Source organism: Pistacia vera, unplaced genomic scaffold (genome assembly GCF_008641045.1).
Source record: "Pistacia vera cultivar Batoury unplaced genomic scaffold, PisVer_v2 Contig152, whole genome shotgun sequence".
In the NCBI taxonomy this organism is placed as follows: domain Eukaryota; kingdom Viridiplantae; phylum Streptophyta; class Magnoliopsida; order Sapindales; family Anacardiaceae; genus Pistacia; species Pistacia vera.
The window spans coordinates 1,595,229-1,613,440 of NW_022195597.1; the positions used below are offsets into that span (position 1 = coordinate 1,595,229).

The 18,212-nt window shown below is 35.3% G+C and overlaps 4 protein-coding genes across 5 annotated transcripts; 1 reads left to right on the forward strand and 3 right to left on the reverse strand.

Moving 5' to 3' along the window:
• On the forward strand, nt 1–1,275 carry LOC116124417 (NAC transcription factor 56-like). Its single transcript, XM_031410137.1, has one exon. It carries the CDS (start codon nt 1–3, stop codon nt 1,273–1,275), a length of 1,275 nt encoding a protein of 424 aa, XP_031265997.1.
• Nucleotides 1,276–2,399: 1,124 nt separating this feature from the next.
• LOC116124378 lies at nt 2,400–5,300 on the reverse strand. Of its 2 annotated transcripts, none has more exons than XM_031410101.1 (4): nt 5,074–5,300; nt 4,921–4,984; nt 4,340–4,532; nt 2,400–4,165 (listed from the first exon to the last, which is right to left on the reverse strand). In XM_031410101.1, the coding sequence occupies exons 1-4, from the start codon at nt 5,261–5,263 to the stop codon at nt 4,016–4,018; spliced, it is 597 nt and encodes a 198-aa protein (XP_031265961.1). In that variant the 5' UTR covers nt 5,264–5,300; the 3' UTR covers nt 2,400–4,015. The 2 variants fall into 2 exon arrangements, with proteins under 2 accessions (XP_031265961.1, XP_031265962.1); XM_031410102.1 differs by having other exon boundaries at nt 2,400–4,138; nt 5,074–5,296.
• Nucleotides 5,301–6,677: 1,377 nt separating this feature from the next.
• On the reverse strand, nt 6,678–10,649 carry LOC116124377 (phosphoglycerate kinase, cytosolic). The gene is made up of 7 exons (XM_031410100.1): nt 10,497–10,649; nt 10,190–10,402; nt 8,747–8,824; nt 8,390–8,650; nt 7,866–8,183; nt 7,415–7,573; nt 6,678–7,089 (listed from the first exon to the last, which is right to left on the reverse strand). The coding sequence occupies exons 2-7, from the start codon at nt 10,382–10,384 to the stop codon at nt 6,895–6,897; spliced, it is 1,206 nt and encodes a 401-aa protein (XP_031265960.1). The 5' UTR covers nt 10,385–10,402; nt 10,497–10,649; the 3' UTR covers nt 6,678–6,894.
• A 2,864-nt stretch (nt 10,650–13,513) lies between these two features.
• LOC116124447 (phosphoglycerate kinase, chloroplastic) lies at nt 13,514–16,787 on the reverse strand. Its single transcript, XM_031410175.1, has 6 exons — nt 16,249–16,787; nt 15,784–15,861; nt 15,426–15,686; nt 14,701–15,018; nt 14,320–14,478; nt 13,514–13,962 (listed from the first exon to the last, which is right to left on the reverse strand). The coding sequence occupies exons 1-6, from the start codon at nt 16,663–16,665 to the stop codon at nt 13,753–13,755; spliced, it is 1,443 nt and encodes a 480-aa protein (XP_031266035.1). The 5' UTR covers nt 16,666–16,787; the 3' UTR covers nt 13,514–13,752.
• Nucleotides 16,788–18,212: the final 1,425 nt, after the last annotated feature.

The window sequence follows — 18,212 nt, forward strand, 5'->3', positions numbered from 1 at the left end:
ATGGAGATTCCACTGTGTTATCGTTTTGATCCAACTGATGAAGAAATCATTCTTCATTATCTCTATAACAAAACTCATGGCTTCCCACTCTCTTCATCATCTGCTATGATTGACTGCGATCTCTACGATGAAACTGATGCCTGGAAGAATTTCTTTAAAGCGACGAGAGAGACTACTCTTTACTTTTTCACAAAGCTTAGAAAGAAATCGGAGAAAGGTTCCAGAGTTGAACGTGCTACAGGAAGCGGAACATGGAGAACTCAGGGTGATGAACATTTGTACAATGGTGGTGACAGAAGACAACACATTGGATACAAACGGAGTCTTACGTTTATCCCCAAGAAGACTGAAGAAAAGGGAAAATGGGTGATGAAGGAATATCGGCTTCATGACAGCCTATTGAGGAACAAGAAGAGTGATTTGGTAGTCTGCCGAATCAAGAAGAAAGTCATAGAAGAAGAAACTATGAGAAATAATAATAGTGGTAATTTCTTGGGGGGTAAGCTGATAGTTTCTGGGTTCCACCAAGGGATGAATATGGGAGCACTAGAAGTAGACAAAAATGATTATATTGGGAGTAATCAAAACCAAGAGCGCTACTGCTACCCATATGATTTTGGTGGTAATTATAATGTTTATAGTGAGAATCCTGTGAGTGGTGAACTAAAGGTTCCAGATGGGCTTCAAGAAGTTGGGATGATGGAAGCATTAGAAGGAAAAGAAAGTGATTATATTGATAACAGTAGTCTAGGGTTTATAATGAATGATTTGGAGGAGACGGATAAGGCAGGCAGAATATCGGAAGACTTAGATACAGCATATTGGAGTTGGAAAAATCAAATCAGTACCCAGGAGTTCTACACACCTCATGATCAGCACCGCGGTATGGAAGGATTACAAATAGAAGAAAGTGGTTATATTATTGATTCCAATCAAGGGGTTACATTGGAAGAAGTAGATATGGCCGGAAGTAATAATCAGAATGAACACGTGCAAGAGTGCCACATATATGAGGCGAATGGTGGTAATTGTGTTAATAGTAAGAATTGTTTGGATGGTGAGAACATTGTTTCAGGAATTTCAGAAGAGATGATGAGAGCAGTAGCAGAAGCAGATGATTATATTGTTAATAATGTGGGGTTTACGATGGAGTACGACTGCGTGAATGGGAGCTGTGAGCAAAACATTATGGAAGACTCCAGCACATCATTGACTCATCAGCATGGTGCTGTTGGTAATGCAATGGAATCAATCACCATTTTTATTCACCGCTGAAGCTGCAACCTAACAGTGTACTGAGTTCCTAGTTAATGAGATTGTTTCATTGATACTTTCTGTACCTGAACAAGAGAGAATTATTAAGTATTTTATTGTAGAATTTCTAATGAAAAATAAATTTCTTTGTTTGTCATATTTATATTTTAAATTCAATCTATATATCAATGACTTGAAGTAATCAATTAGCAAGGCAAGACTTAGTAGCGAAATGGAGCTCACAAAATTACAATGCGCAAATTAATATGAATATTGATGAGCTTATTGTATGAACAAGATGAATGAACATAATATATTATCGTGCCATGCATTATATTTGTTTATAAACTTATAACCATTCATTTAGTTAATTAATCTTATTTATAGATTACATGTTGGATCAAAAGGAAAACACTATATAATTAAATTATATAGTGTTTTCCTTTTGATCCAAACCATGAAGAAATACTTCCCCATTATATTTACAATCAAACGATGAAGAACATGGAGAGCTAGCTGAACAAGAAAAAATTTGTACAGCAGTTGACAGAAGACGATCCATGGATACAATTGTACCAATAAGAACGTTTGAAGAAAACTGCAAGTGGGTGATGCATGAATATTGGCTTCATGAACGTCTATTGACGATGAATTAGAAGAAAGATTTGGTGCCAAGCAGAATCAAGAAGAAAGTCTCCAAGGAACAAGCAATTATAATTAAACTTCAATAAATTCACGGTGAATTATATACATTAATTTTGATAATCAAGAGGACCCTTGTTTTTTTATCTACAATCAATTATGTATTTATCTAAATACAACAAACAACCTTGGACCAAAATTAAGAAATTGAAAATACAATTTGAGGTTTCAAACATTGTCAACCATCTGTCTCCAGCGAACTTTGAGCACCACAAGAAGTAATACTCGACCATACCTTCATTTCATCCTTTTACTGTCCAAACTGTGATTGACCATCCCCAACAGTTCAAGTCATGGACTTACGGTGGTTATTGTATAGCTTGGAGGTGATGCTGTACTTCAGGCCATGTATGCTCCTGGTGTATCATGTCATTATCAAAATCACACGAGTACACGGTAGTAATACACATTCAGATTTAGTTTCAGCATCAGCANAAAAATTGAAGAGGATTTATAAAATTAAAAAAAAAAATTTACAAAGAATTGAACAACATGGGTCAGGATTTCTCAAGAGATGATTTCCTGGTCCAGAAACTGATGCTGTTTCTCTAAAACCCAAGGTCTGACTTTGAATCCAAGGTGTAGGTCTACAAACCTTCTTTGCAATCCAAGTGCACTTCCTCTGGAAACGCACGGCAGTTTTTTTAAAATCACCAGAAAAAATTAGGAAGCGTCAATAGTATTGATGGTGTAAACCCTCCGACGGTCAAGTCAATATTGAAATAAATTGATAGCCCTCAAAGCTCCTAGAAATGTGTTTAGAGAGTATTTACTGGTTTTAAGTTGATTTTAGTAGAGAAAAGGTATGGGAATATACTTATTGATGAGATGAGTAAGGCAAAGAAATGCGAGATTTTTCATTCCCTTGATACCATTTCCTTTATATATAGAGAGGATTTAGGTAACCCGATTGGATAAATTTTCCTTTAATAGCTACTAGGGCTTTTCACACTTCTTTTGTCCAAGTGGCATCCAAATGTTGCCTTATCTATCCCCTATTATCCGCGATATTTTTTTTCTATAATTGTAAATGATTTTGTCCTATCAATTAGCACTTAGGTGGAGCTTGCATGTATAATATTTTCTACTTGAAACATTTCATCTGACTTATCTAGTGAATCTTGACACTAAATGATTAGGGTAAGATATCTGCAATAAAAGATTTAAAATGAAAATATGGATAAAAGGGGACTACTAGTGGATAAAGTAATAATTTGATGACAATGGGTTCTGAATAAAGGTTTGATAAACCCTAACAAATGTAAAGGACAGCTGATCCAATAAATTGTTTTAACCTCTCTATATAAAGAAAATAACACCAAGAGAAGAGGGATCCTCTCATTTTTGCCTCATTTATTTTTCTCTAAGAAAAAGAGCTTTTTTTTAAGAGAAATATTCTCATTCTTCATCCTCTACCAAGACTATCAAAAACCATAATAATTTAAACACTATTTGAAAGGATACGTGTTGTATTATAATCATGTGTTTACACTAACTTGAGCGTTGAAAGGTCCAAACTAACAACCTGTTGAGACATCCTAACCTTTTTGGTGTTTTTACAATTTTCCCTAGGTGCTTATTGTTCAACCCAAGAGGAATTTTTTCTCGTTTATGGTTGATGTCTAAGATCTCATATAGTTGCCTTAAGCCTACATCATTATCAATTGTGAAACATTGAGTTCAAGATGGTAAGTTTTCTTTCCTAAGCTCACATTACACTGTCTTTCAGAAATACTCTTCCTCTTTAACTATAAAAAGCATCCCATTAATCTCATCTTTTTCTAACTTCTAGACCACTCAAGTGCCGAGCTAAAATTGGGAAATAATGACCAAGAGATGCTTTTTTGCACTTTAGCCTCTGTTGTTCAGCCTTTCCAACAAATAAAACCTTGATCCCCATTTATGGGTGTTCGGTTGACATTTCCCACGGCTTCAGTGATTCTAGACCACACATTTTGTACATTACTTTAGAATCTTGAACAATATCAGGCACCAGCTCATAAAATTGAGTCAAAATCACAAGCCTTAATGATACACATCATATTTCCACTTCCGAAAACTAGATCATATATAGCAAGACCAGCAAGATACTTGAATTTAAATAGTACCTCACCAGGGCATTTTTAGCAATGACTTCTTCCATTTTACTGTGACACATGTTAAAGAGCTTGACAAGTTCTTTCTGCATAAATTTGGAAGTCAGAAGGAACTGCATGAAAATCAATAATCTATGACTAAAAATAAATGAACCAGAAGATAACTACATTAGTCAACAGCTTAAGGATCTCGGGATGTAAAATTTAAGTTCTACGACAATGTTTACTCATTCTTCAAATAAAAGTAGAAAATATAATCGATAAAACAAATTGTAAAATAGTAGCACCTCTGTCTGATTGGCAGTTTCATCTAGCAAAGAAGAAGTACTCTCTAGAGCCTCTCGCTGAATGTCAAATCCATAAACACGAGCTGTACCAGACTCATCAGCAACCATTTTGAGCATTGCTAAGGTATCATAGCCATTGCCACATGTGGCATCTACAGCAGTATCACCTTTTTGGACAACATGTTTCCATATCCTGTGATTACCATGAGGCCATGTTGAAAAACAAAATAAAGCTGAGAACCACAAGACATAATAATTACTACAAATAATATATTTTCCTCCAAATCAGTTGCCACTATAATCTCTTAACTTGCAACTTCAACAATCCCCAATAACAGGACATGCAAGTAAGGTTTCTTTTCAGAAATCCCAAACCTGCATAGCGAATTCAACAAACTAACCCTAAAAACTTTACAAAGCAGGGAAACGATGGGTTTTGGTCGAGTATTAAGCATTCAGTATGTATTTATCTTTAATGCAACGTCGTTTTCTATAAACACGATCATTTCAATTATATAAACCAGCAAAGAACCAATCAATAGATAATGTTACTGAAAAAGAGTGTTAAAGAAGAAGCTTACAAGTGAGCCACTTCAGTAGCCTTCTTCTTGCCAAACACATAACCCACCAAATCATCCTCTAGTCCTGCAATTACATCATCAAAATATGAACTTGATAGTGTTAAAAATACTGAAAAATCTCAATAAAAGAAGAAGAAGAAGGAATTAAGGTACCTGAAAGAGGGGAATCTGTGAAGAACGAAGGTGATGCGGTAGTGGAAACAGCAGACAAGTTTAGCTTTTGATGGAAGGAGAAAGAGGGGGAAGATAGAAAAGAGCTGGGTTTTGAGAGTAATTTTGGGAGGAGGGTTTTAGAGGAAAGTGGAAAAGAATATGAGAGTGACGGTAGTCTTGAAGATAACATCTCCACCTGATTACACTCCCCAATTATCGTTACAGTTTTATTATGGGCTTTGCGATTTTATTTTATTTTATTTTTAATAAGGTGTCCAATTAGTTTATATATACCTCAATTAATCTTTTAGACTCTTTTTTTTAAGTATCCGAACCAATTTATGTACATTTTTATGTACATTTCAACTAATCTCTCAAACCTTAAAGTGAACGACCGAATAAATATTTCTCAATGACCACTTCTACTAATTTTTAAAAGAACTCAAACTCAACAACACATATTAGAATCCTGTGCTCTTTTACCAGCTACCGTGGTGCTTTCCTTTACAAAATCTAAATTTCTACATTTCTCTACCACCTTTTGTATAAAAAATCTAAATTATGTCACAATATTTTTGTCATATTTAAATATAAAAAAACATTTTTTATAAAAAAAAAAATATATATATATATATATATACAGTTCAATGAAAGAGTTATTAGAGAATATATGAGTATAGCGTTCTAGTAAAGATTGAACTTAATGCAAGGTAAAGGTTTTAGGGTGTAAATTTTAAATATATATAATCACCATCATTATATTAATATCGAACAAATTCAACCTCTAAATGTATAGAATGGTACATCTTGAAAAACTAGGGGTTCGTTTGTTTTGTTATTTTGAATAAGATTTTGTGAATAATATTGGATAGTTAAATAAGAAAGTATTACGATGTAAAATTTAAAAATTAACAAAAAAACCCCTAGGTTTACTAATTTAACTAAACACTTCAATATATAAAATTTTTGTAAAATGACAAAAACACTCTCACCCATTCAAAGTGTTAGATTCTAGTCACCACTGTCAGAATTTAGCCGAAAAATGACATTACGAAATAGACCGGTCAGATCTAGCAGGTAAGGCATCGATATGACCTTTTTTGACCAAATCTATCACGGATCTGATCAGAAAAGGTCAAATTGGTGAATTATAGACCAATTCCGATCGTTTGTAGGCTGTTGTGATAGATTTTGACTACCACCGACAATGATTGTTGAAATCTGACAAATATAAGTGGGTGAGAGTGTCTTTGCTAAATTTTAAACTTTTTTTTTTTCAGAGAGTATTTATAAAATTAATAAACTTAAGGAATCTAAAAGTAATTTAAAAAATATACTAATATTTCTTAAATAATTAAACAAACAAATATTTTGAGAATATGGATAAAAATATAAACAAACGGTTTGTTTCTCTTCTTTGGTTTAAAATTTTCATATTATTATGTGTCTAATTAATATTGGGGGAATTTAATTAAATTTAGAAGTGCCATGCCATCCCATTCCTCTAATATCCAAATTCTGTTTGCATGGATATTTCTTTAGCAACGTCTCTTAAGATCACTGTTATGTATTCATCCAGACACTGAAAAAGGAACACAAACACGAGTAGGAAAGCAAACCCTCATTGAAATGTTCCAAAATGGATCAAATCCAAAGCAATGCATCACTATTGATGCCTGTGAGATGATGAACATTTATTTAATCTGAAGTTACTTTTACAGCCTCTACAAAATCAGCTACATTTATAACTAAATTCACTCTGGCCGTAAACCGGCCATATTCCAGCAGGCAGAATGAACAAAAACAGGATTCATCAGAGGCTTAAGCATCATCAAGAGCAAGGACTCCTGGCAGTGTTTTGCCCTCAAGGAGCTCCAAGCTTGCACCACCTCCTGTCGAAATGTGGCTCATCTTGTCAGCAAGCCCAGCCTTCTCCACAGCTGCAACTGAGTCACCTCCTCCAATGATTGTGGTCACCCCCTTACCACTGAGGGCAGCAAGCTTCTTGGCAATTGCCTGCAAAGAGAAAATAATTATATGAACAAATTCTCAAATAACATTTGTAATTTAGGACTGGCATCATCCAAATTTGAAACTTCAGAAATAGTTCTTATTTTCCCAAAAAAATCTTCCATTAAGAAATTCCAAATGAAAAAGGGCTACTCCAAAATCATTTCATGAAGCTCCCAAATGTAAACCCACACTCTTCCAAAACACATAATTTGACAGGATAATAACCACCCAAAATGTAAAGAAAACAAGTTTTTTGTTATATACTGAATTCTACAGCAACTATGCGGTGATGATCCTTTTAAATATGCTACTACTACTACAAGCATACCTCAGTTCCCACTGCAAATTTGTCAAACTCAAACACACCCATTGGTCCATTCCAAATGACAGTTTTGGTAGTGTCCAAAACTTCACTGAACGTCTTGATGGCATCAGGTCCAATATCAAGGCCCATCCAACCATCGGGAATTGCAGTTGCTGGCACCACCTGCAAGAAAATCAAACATATATTTCAAATCCTGAACAAATTCACATTTACTATATTTTAAAGAAATTCAGTTTTCATTTGCAACCAAGGAGGGTTTTGTTATGCACACAAGACACATTGACTACATATTAACATTGTGTCCACAGAGAGATCATTAGATCACTACCCTTAGTTCTCAGCATGAAACACTTATTCAAAAGGGTTTTAATCTCCTCCATTGACTTAAGCTCTTATAAAGAAAGATTTCATAAAAAAACACAAAAACAAAATTCTGATTTACAAAGTTACAAACCTTACTGTTAGCATCAGCAGCAAACTTGTCAGCAATAACAACATCAGTAGGGAGCAAAAGAGACACTCCTTTAGCCTTAGCCTTCTCCATAAGTGTTGTTGCAAGTTCAAGCTTGTCTTCCTCCACAAGTGATGAACCAACGGAGTGTCCTTGGGCCTTGTAGAAAGTATAGATCATACCTCCACCAAGTAAAAGAATGTCAACCTTCTCCAAGAGGGACTCAATGACCCCAATCTTTGATGAAACCTTTGAGCCACCAACGATTGCAGCAAATGGTTTCTTGGGATTTGACACAGCTCCAACAAGATAGTCAAGTTCCTAAATCAAAAAAGCAAGTCAACAATCGGGCATATTAAACCAAAGGTTCCATGCATTGGGGACAGCATAGACAGCTCATGTAAGCCACTATGTATAAAATGAAAAAAAACCACAGAACTAGTTTGAGTTTGACTGTGGTTGAGTAAAACAAATTTCATTGAGGGCAGAGACTAAAAATAAAACAGTACAATATGAAAAGCAAATACCTTCTGCATAAGGAAACCAGCAACAGATGGCTTCAAGTATTTAGCCACTCCCTCAGTAGAAGCATGGGCTCTATGAGCAGTGCCAAATGCATCATTCACATAGAGATCTGCAAGCAAAGCTAGCTTCTTAGCGAATTCTGGGTCATTCTTCTCTTCTTCTTTGTAGAACCTGACATTTTCCAGGAGCAAGACACCTCCATCTGGGATTGTAGCCACCAATTTCTGAACTTCTTCACCAATACAATCATCTGCCATTTTAACCTATAGAAGAAAGATAAGAAAATCAGACAAGGCATCAGGCAAAAAAATTCAAAGCACAAGAATCACCATTTTAAATGTTAATACGGAAGAACAGACCTCAACTCCAAGAAGTTCAGAAAGCCTTGGTACAAGAGGCTTCAAACTGTATTTGGGAGTGACACCCTTAGGCCTTCCCTGAAAACCACAATGCAAACAATTTCATAAGTATTAAAATACTAACCAAAAAAATATAGTTTAAACTAAATGAAAATAAAATTATATGAGTGGATCGATGTTTATGTGGCAATGCAACTACATTGAGCAAAGTTGTCCAAACAACAAAACCAGTTTTCAATGACTGCAACGTATTAATCAGTAGTGATGCCAACAATTCCTTAACCCCCATTGAATTTTCTTTACACATTGGTTAATAAAAACAAGTGATTCTCCTTTATAATTTACTGATGCAGTGACAATTAATCACAGTTTGTGCCAATAAAAAACTAAATAATTCAAAAAACAACAAACAAGGACCTAACAAACTAGAAAAGACAAAAACAAGATAATTGTACAAAAAGACAAAATGATGATTAGAATAAACAATAAAAGATCATGCCGCAACAAAATAAGGAAACTGATAAGTGATAAGATGACTGTCTCGAACTTCAAGACAAGGTAAAGGACTCATCGGCACATCCCAAGGCAGTTTTACCGCAAATATGCATTCACTACCAACAATTCATTTTGACATCATTTTTTTGACAACCAATACTAATGATACTTAAACGGATTATCTGATTAAAAAGCTCATTTCCAATGCTAACATAATATACATCATGTGCGGGGTACAAATTAACTAGAAGTTTGAAAACGAGGAAAGATAAATCATACCCCAAAAAATTGTAAAATTAATCAATAAAATTGGCAAAAGAAAATCAAATCAAAAAGCTCATTCAAGTATATCAACAACTATAATTTATGTACTACGAAGCAATAATTTAAAATAAATATACAAGAAACTGATGTAGTACACCTAACTCGAGTTCAAAGACAAAACTTTTCAGATCAGTCAATAACATGGCCATCAAGCATCAACCAAAAGAACTTCACCATCCTATTCAGCTAAAGCGGAAAACCAAATTCAGGAAGAGAAAAAAAAAATGAAAGCAAGTAAACTAAGGTTTTTAAGATTTAGCATCAGATAGATGTAAATATCAAACAAAAAGTTAATATGAATAAGACAGGATCCCCTTCAAACAGATCTAAAGAAATCTAGCAGTTCAAAAAATATATATATATAAAATACCAAAAATGTGAAAAATAATAATAATAAACACCCATAAATCATAAACAGCCAAAATCGAAAAAATAAGATCGACCCAGCCAGCAAAAAAAGTAGCAACAAAACAGATCCCAGAAAGAAAAAGGCACGAGATGATATATGCCAAAGAAAACAAAAAAAAGATAAAATGCATGAATAAAAAAACTAAGATCGACCCAAAATTAGCGATAAAACAAAAACCAGCTAGCAAAAAGCAAAAAAATGGAGAAGAAATATACCAAATGACTAGAGAGAATAACTTTGGCGCCATGTTGCATCAAGTACTTGATGGTGGGAACAGCAGCACGAACCCTGGTATCATCAGTGATCTTCAAGTTATCATCCAAAGGCACGTTCAGGTCCACTCTTACGAACACTCTCTTTCCCTTCAAATCCGCCTCTTTCAGATCACTAACACTTCTCTTGGCACCCATCTTACAATAATATCAAACCTAAACAAAACAACGCAAATTAATCAATCAAAAGCTCAAAACCCAGATCGAAAATCCAGAAAATAAACCAGACGAGTAGGAAGTAGGAACATACAAGATCGGAGAAATCTAAGCTGAGGTTTGTCGTTTGTGTCTTAGTGAGATAGAAAGTTCGAGACTTTTTGTTAACTTATAGAGAAAGGGGGTTACTTCTTCGTGATTGATCGTGAGAGTCTAACTTTTGTTTTCCAATTTGGGCCCATTGTTTATTCGATGGGCTGATTTATGGGTTTGGGTGTGAGCTCATCTGTGGGCTAGGGTAAAACCGTCGGCTGATTGGAGGTGATTTTGCTTTGGGGAGAACAAAATTAAGGTCATCTCAATTACCTCCCCTAAAAAATTTGATTCTAGGGTGATGTTACAGTACAAGCCTACAAGGTAATGTTGCCCTCCTTTTATAATGGAATGATCTAATGCTCAAAAAATGTATTACAATGATCCAATTATTACTGACTTTCAATAGGTTTCGTAAATTTTTTTATAATTATAGTCATCGTCTTTCCCTTTGATAATCAAAGTTAAATTTTGACGATAATCAGAGAAATCCTATATGAAATAAGAGATATTTTCAAAAATTGTAAGGGTATTTAGGGAAGTAGGGCAAATGTTGGGAGGTCAACAAGATAAATCCATGTACGAGAGGAATATTCCACAAGACTATCATAATATTCCAAATACTCTAATTTGATTATTAAGCAAGGAATAAAGAAATTGTTATTATGTAAGAACAAGCATGGCCATAGATGCACCTCATTTTCTAGAAGTTCATCATAGCTTATGACTTTTTAGCCAAAGGGCTTAAAAAAGAATTTAATATAATAGAACATTTCAAAAAAATAAAAATAAAAAGGAAGTCAATCCTAGAGCATAAATGTTCTAAGTGAAAGACAATATGGGGAGTAATTATCTTTGGATTATATTATGGTCAGCCCATAAAACATGATCAAGGATTATAACTCTCAAAGGAATTCTTGTATTTTCTCATTTCAAGATGATGAGATGAGCTCAAAGGGTGGCATGATAAAGTCCAGTTTGAGTGACTCAAGCTTTCATCATCAGTCATGCCATTGCATAATTAAGAGGAAGAAGTATAAAATATGAAACATCCTTATGTTTACCTGTACCTTTAGAGAAACTGCATGATATCAAACCAGAATCAATCAAGACCTCTCATTTTTGTGGCTTGAACTCAATGAGATCATGTGATGCAGACTTAGTTGTATTACTTTTTGTGGCTTGAATTCAAGATTATATCATGTGTTCATATTTGCTCCATAAGTCCTTTTTCCAACCAACATCACTAGCCACTTGAAAATTCACATCAGTTTAAGAAACTTTAAGCAAGAAAGAAAAAGACATGATTCAGAAAACTAGCCTATTTCTCACCACTAAATAGCAGACTAAAAGATTAACATCTAAATACACAAAAGAGCCTGAGGAGAATAGAGAAGGATTTACTATGTTCATGGGAACCATATTCCAAAGGTTGCTGAGGAGGTAAAGTTGCCCCCTGCCCGGCAGCAAACCCCATCAATGTTTTCTCCTCATTTTCTGCTGAACCCAATCAATATCTTCTCCTCATGTTCCCGTCGTCGTTCACAAATTTTCTGTTCGTATCTTTTTTTCTTTCCTAGACTTCTGAGAATGTTAACAATGATAAGTTCATAGAAATGAAGCTTATAAATCATACAAACTAAAAGGAAATAGAACAGGAATTTATTTGATAAAAAGAACCAATTTATTTGATAAAAAGAACCAATTTATTTGAAAAGGATTGGATGGTTCTCTTTGCCCATCCTTACAGTCTTGTGTAGCAAAATTTGGCTAACAATGGAGGCAAAGACATAATGGAACCATATATTCAATGCAAAAGTGAAAATTTACAAGATGAACTCATGTTTTCCTACTACATTTTAATCTCTCGTTTACAAACTGATAACATCAACATGTCGGCCGGGAAAAANCATGTACGAGAGGAATATTCCACAAGACTATCATAATATTCCAAATACTCTAATTTGATTATTAAGCAAGGAATAAAGAAATTGTTATTATGTAAGAACAAGCATGGCCATAGATGCACCTCATTTTCTAGAAGTTGATCATAGCTTATGACTTTTTAGCCAAAGGGCTTAAATAAGCATTTAATATAATAGAACATTTCAAAAAAAATAAAAATAAAAAGGAAGTCAATCCTAGAGCATGAATGTTCGAAGTGAAAGACAATATGGGGAGTAATTAGCTTTGGATTATATTATGGTCAGCCCATAAAACATGATCAAGGATTATAACTCTCAAAGGAATTCTTGTATTTTCTCATTTCAAGATGATGAGATGAGCTCAAAGGGTGGCATGATAAAGTCCAGTTTGAGTGACTCAAGCTTTCATCATCAGTCATGCCATTGCATAATTAAGAGGAAGAAGTAAAAAATATGAAACATCCTTATGTTTACCTGTACCTTTAGAGAAACTGCATGATATCAAACCAGAATCAATCAAGACCTCTCATTTTTGTGGCTTGAACTCAATGAGATCATGTGATGCAGACTGAGTTGTATTACTTTTTGTGGCTTGAATTCAAGATTATATCATGTGTTCATATTTGCTCCATAAGTCCTTTTTCCAACCAACATCACTAGCCACTTGAAAATTCACATCAGTTTAAGAAACTTTAAGCAAGAAAGAAAAAGACATGATTCAGAAAACTAGCCTATTTCTCACCACTAAATAGCAGACTAAAAGATTAACATCTAAATACACAAAAGAGCCTGAGGAGAATAGAGAAGGATTTACTATGTTCATGGGAACCATATTCCAAAGGTTGCTGAGGAGGTAAAGTTGCCCCCTGCCCGGCAGCAAACCCCATCAATGTTTTCTCCTCATTTTCTGCTGAACCCAATCAATATCTTCTCCTCATGTTCCCGTCGTCGTTCACAAATTTTCTGTTCGTATCTTTTTTTCTTTCCTAGACTTCTGAGAATGTTAACAATGATAAGTTCATAGAAATGAAGCTTATAAATCATACAAACTAAAAGGAAATAGAACAGGAATTTATTTGATAAAAAGAACCAATTTATTTGATAAAAAGAACCAATTTATTTGAAAAGGATTGGATGGTTCTCTTTGCCCATCCTTACAGTCTTGTGTAGCAAAATTTGGCTAACAATGGAGGCAAAGACATAATGGAACCATATATTCAATGCAAAAGTGAAAATTTACAAGATGAACTCATGTTTTCCTACCACATTTTAATCTCTCGTTTACAAACTGATAACATCAACATGTCGGCCGGGAAAAAATCAATTTTGATCTTACACAGCAACTGGTACAGCTTCGTCAAGAGCAACAACACCAGGAAGTTCTTTGCCTTCCAATAATTCCAAACTGGCACCACCACCAGTTGATATGTGGCTCATCACCTCGGCAACTCCTACTTTTTCAACAGCTGCAACAGAATCTCCACCTCCAATGATTGTGGTGACTCCCTGGCCACTAAGCTCAGCTAGCTTCTTTGCAACCGCCTGCAAACAAGAGTTGGAGTTAGATTTTGATGTCTATTTAGAGTTGAGAAATGCACAAGACTCGTAATGGAGAAGTTGGCCACTTGTGGCACCAGGACTTTATAAGCCCAGGTTTATGCAGAGGGAAGTGAAGAAAGTTCTTTCTTGTAGAGAGAATTTCAAACAAACCGGTGAGTATAAGGTATGCAATAATTGAGAATCACCACTACCCAAACACTAGTTATACATTTTTTTTTTTTTTTTTTGGGATGCCAACAAGTAGTACATAACGCCATAGAAATGTAGTTTAAATAACATGCAGACTAACCAACCATGAAATTGCAAGATTAAACTCAATAGCAAGCAGTCTGTCCATACCTCAGTTCCAACTGCAAATTTTTCAAATTCAAACACTCCCATTGGTCCATTCCAGATAACAGTTTTAGTAGTTCCCAAAGCTTCATTGAATGTCTTGATGGAGTCTGGTCCAATATCCAATCCCATCCACCCATCAGGGATGGCAGATGCCGGCACAATCTGTAAAGAGCAAACCAGTATTTTACTCATTGCCATGATCATGACATATTCATAGATATTAGATTACCATAATACTCGGTATTAACCTGGAAAAACTATTGACTTAAGACATTTCTCAATCAACCACGATTTTAATCAGATTATATTTTGCACACACATCATTGTAGAGGCAGAACAAGCTTGGGGAAACAAAATTAATGTACAGGAGCTTAGAGAACAAACCTTGCTGTTTGCGTCAGGAGCAAATTTGTCAGCAATTACTACATCAGTGGGTAACAAAAGAGACACTCCTTTTGCCTTGGCCTTCTTAAGGAGTGATGTAGCAAGATCAAGCTTATCTTCTTCTACCAAGGATGAACCCACTGAGAGGCCTTGAGCCTTGTAAAATGTGAAGATCATTCCTCCTCCAAGAAGCAGGATATCACACTTCTCTAGGAGTGATTCAATAACTCCAATCTTAGATGAAACCTTTGAACCACCTACGATGGCAGCAAATGGCCTCTTTGGGCTTGAAACTGCCCCAACAAGATAGTCCAGTTCCTAAAACGAATAACAGAAATAAATATTAATGTGACTGAAAGTCCGACGAAGACATCAAGAAAGAATCCAATATTAGTCTCTTTCTTTTGACATGCCACTAGTACAGATTCCAAATCTGTGTAATTAGCACCAGAAAAAATTTAAGATAATGATGCAGAAAATAAGATGAAAAGCTTTGGAGTAAAAGCATAGGCAGATAAATTCATAAACAAATAGACCAGATCGTGGGCCAATAATTTTCGCTCATTGGACCTGTGCATGCAAACTTGTTGAGGTTTAATGAAGGGTCTAAATAAATCACAATTATCATTTTGCATATATTTAAGAAAAATAAATGAACTACAAATAATTGTATCCTTATACTTAAGCTCCATAATTCCAGAAGAGAACAAGAACCCAAATCCCACCTTCTGCAAGAGAAATCCAGCAACAGATGGTTTCAAGAATTTTGTGACTCCCTCGGTTGAGGCATGGGCTCTGTGAGCAGTTCCAAAAGCATCATTCACATAGAGATCAGCTAAAGAGGCAAGCTTCTTGGCGAATTCGGGTTCATTCTTTTCTTCCTCTTTGTAAAACCTCACATTCTCAAGAAGCAGAACACCACCTTCCGGAAGAGAAGCCACCAGCTTTTCCACCTCTGGACCAATGCAGTCATCAGCCTTCACAACCTGTTGGTTAATTGAGGAAAAACCACCATATGATATCAGTACCAATATCAATCCCATAATATTATTGATAAATTCATTATTGAGCTCTCCAGCTAACCTGAATGCCAAGGAGCTCGGACAGACGAGGTACAAGAGGTGCCAGACTGAACTTTGGAGTGACACCTTTTGGTCTTCCCTGAAAATCCAATGAAACGCATCAATGCTAATTCATACAGCTTAAACCCAAAACCATTAAACGATTAATATGAAAAAGAGCAAAAGGTAGTCAACTAAATCAAAACACCAATAAAAACAACGGACATAAAATTCTCCATTATCCGTAAGGCAAAACATCATAAAAATAAAAGCAAAAACTAAAAAGCTGTTTGATATAGAACATGAATTTTTTTTTTTTTTTTTGATTGATTGAAATATTTACAGTTCTTGAAAATCATATCAAATGGTGTTGAAAGTATTAAAACTTTCCAATAAAAGGAAAACTTTATTGACCATAAACTTGCAATTTGCAGAGAACACTGAGAAAACCCAAAAAAAGATTTGACTTTATTAAAAACCCACATACCAAATGGCTAGAAAGAATGACTTTAGCACCGTTCTGAATCAAATGCTTAATAGTAGGAATAGCCGCTCTAATTCTAGTATCATCAGTAATCTTCTGGGTATCATCCAAAGGCACATTCAAGTCAGCTCTAACAAAAACTTTTTTCCCTTTCAAATCAGCCCCCGTCAAGTCCCCCACACTCTTCTTAGCCATCGACACAACCCCACGTGTCGCCTTACCCTTGATCGACCGGATTCTGGACGCCACATGGAGGGACAAAAGAGGGTCGGCAGCCGTGAAGCCGAGGCGGCGAACGGAGCTAATCCGGGAAGTGGGTACACGCAAGAGAGAGGCACGGGGGGCGGAGGAAGCTGTAGTAGAGGTTGTTGAAGCCTTGAGCAGAGAGAGAGTAGTGGGTGCTGTGGTTGCTGAGGCCATTTTGTGACAGTGTTTGTTGAAATATCAAATAGAGAAAAAAAAGAGGAGAAATGGAGTTGGGTTGTGTTTGTGTGGGTAGTTAAAAGTGGAGTGAGAGAGAAGGGAGGATGTGGACGCGAAGAGCAAAGTATGAATGATTGGGTAATATGAAAAGATGACAAGATTTCTCTTATCGTTGAGGAGAGGTTCAAGATGTTCGATGCTTTTTATCGCACTAACTATTATAACAACAAAGTTACGGGCATCGAAAAATTTACACTAAAAATGTATATCAGTTTACGTATATCAAGCGCTTGATTTTTCTATCAATTTTATTCTATTAAACGATCGTCCATCAAATATGGATGATCGTTCATTCACATGGACTCCCGTCTATATTATATAGATAAGGGTCCATATACCAGGGACGAACGTCCCCATTTAAAGAATGTCTGTCCATAAATAAAATACAATTAAAAAATTTATAAAACATTAGAGACGACCGTCCATCCATCCATTACTTTTGGACGGACGCCCACAAATAATAAACGTCTATCCTTGACCCAAATATGAAAAAAAAAATCACTTTTGGGTTTTTGACGTCCGTCCTTACATTTGGAAGCCCGTCCATACTCTTAATAAAGAAAAAAATTCTAAACAAAACCCCTTCTTCTTCGTCTTCATTCCCCATATCCTTTCTAAGATGACTGATGATATAAGCATGTATCTTGGCAACTCTGGCTCGTTTCACGAATTCATTGACCTGTGAGGAAAAATTGCAGTCAGAATCCCCTTCAAGAAGCATCTTTGAGGAAATATTTTGAAATAAAGATTATATGGAAAATGGAGTGGATGGGCGATGACTGCTTTCTTTACACCTTTACTAATATGCAGAAAAGAATGAAACTAACTCACTCGGCGATCACAAGCCTTTTTCGGAATGTCTTTCAGATCAGCTAGAAGGTCTTCTTGTTCTTTTTCAAAAAGTTCTTTCCCAATTGGACCAGTTGCAACTTCAGTTACAATGTTCTCATTGAATGAGCTGCAAAAAGCAAGCGGGAGATTAACTTTGCATATTCAGATAATATTGAACTTAAATCATCAGACAGAAATGTATCAACATTTATACACATAAAAAGATGAAGAATCTACCCAATATAGACGCGGACAACTTTAGGAGTATTAAGTACTTTTCCTAATGACCACATCAAAGCTCCATAAACCCTCATCAGCTGAAAAAGGAGACCAGGTAAGCAGGTTCTATTGATATGATAAAAGACATGCATCTCCAAATTTACATGCTCAGAACTAGAAAAATAAATAACTGGGATAAAAAAAATTTACTTGTTGAGTATCAACTTGGTCTGCCTTGTTCAAAACCACACGGATTTTGTCATCATGACCACGCAATGCTGAAATCACACGCTTAAATTCATCACTAACATCAAGTTTGTGAGGATGAAACAGAAGTAGAATGAGGTCACACTTCGCAGCATACCACGATGTTACACCAGTTGTTGGAAATAACACAGAATAACAAATATTCTAATCTCATCCTAAGATCATGT

What these genes read in the sequence shown, in the direction of transcription:
- LOC116124417 (XM_031410137.1), top strand. Translation starts at nt 1, where the DNA reads ATGGAGATTCCACTGTGTTATCGTTTTGATCCAACTGATGAAGAAATC.
- LOC116124378 (XM_031410101.1), bottom strand. Translation starts at nt 5,263, where the DNA reads ATGTTATCTTCAAGACTACCGTCACTCTCATATTCTTTTCCACTTTCC. An exon ending in CACAGATTCCCCTCTTTCAG is followed by an intron (nt 4,985 to 5,073) that starts GTACCTTAATTC and finishes ATGTAATTGCAG; the next exon opens with GACTAGAGGATGATTTGGTG. An exon ending in AAACTGCCAATCAGACAGAG is followed by an intron (nt 4,166 to 4,339) that starts GTGCTACTATTT and finishes ATTTTCATGCAG; the next exon opens with TTCCTTCTGACTTCCAAATT.
- LOC116124377 (XM_031410100.1), bottom strand. Translation starts at nt 10,384, where the DNA reads ATGGGTGCCAAGAGAAGTGTTAGTGATCTGAAAGAGGCGGATTTGAAG. An exon ending in TTATTCTCTCTAGTCATTTG is followed by an intron (nt 8,825 to 10,189) that starts GTATATTTCTTC and finishes TGTGGTTTTCAG; the next exon opens with GGAAGGCCTAAGGGTGTCAC. An exon ending in CTGCTGATGCTAACAGTAAG is followed by an intron (nt 7,574 to 7,865) that starts GTTTGTAACTTT and finishes ATTTTCTTGCAG; the next exon opens with GTGGTGCCAGCAACTGCAAT.
- LOC116124447 (XM_031410175.1), bottom strand. Translation starts at nt 16,665, where the DNA reads ATGGCCTCAGCAACCACAGCACCCACTACTCTCTCTCTGCTCAAGGCT. An exon ending in CCGAGCTCCTTGGCATTCAG is followed by an intron (nt 15,687 to 15,783) that starts GTTAGCTGGAGA and finishes ATTAACCAACAG; the next exon opens with GTTGTGAAGGCTGATGACTG. An exon ending in CTGGATTTCTCTTGCAGAAG is followed by an intron (nt 15,019 to 15,425) that starts GTGGGATTTGGG and finishes TATTCGTTTTAG; the next exon opens with GAACTGGACTATCTTGTTGG.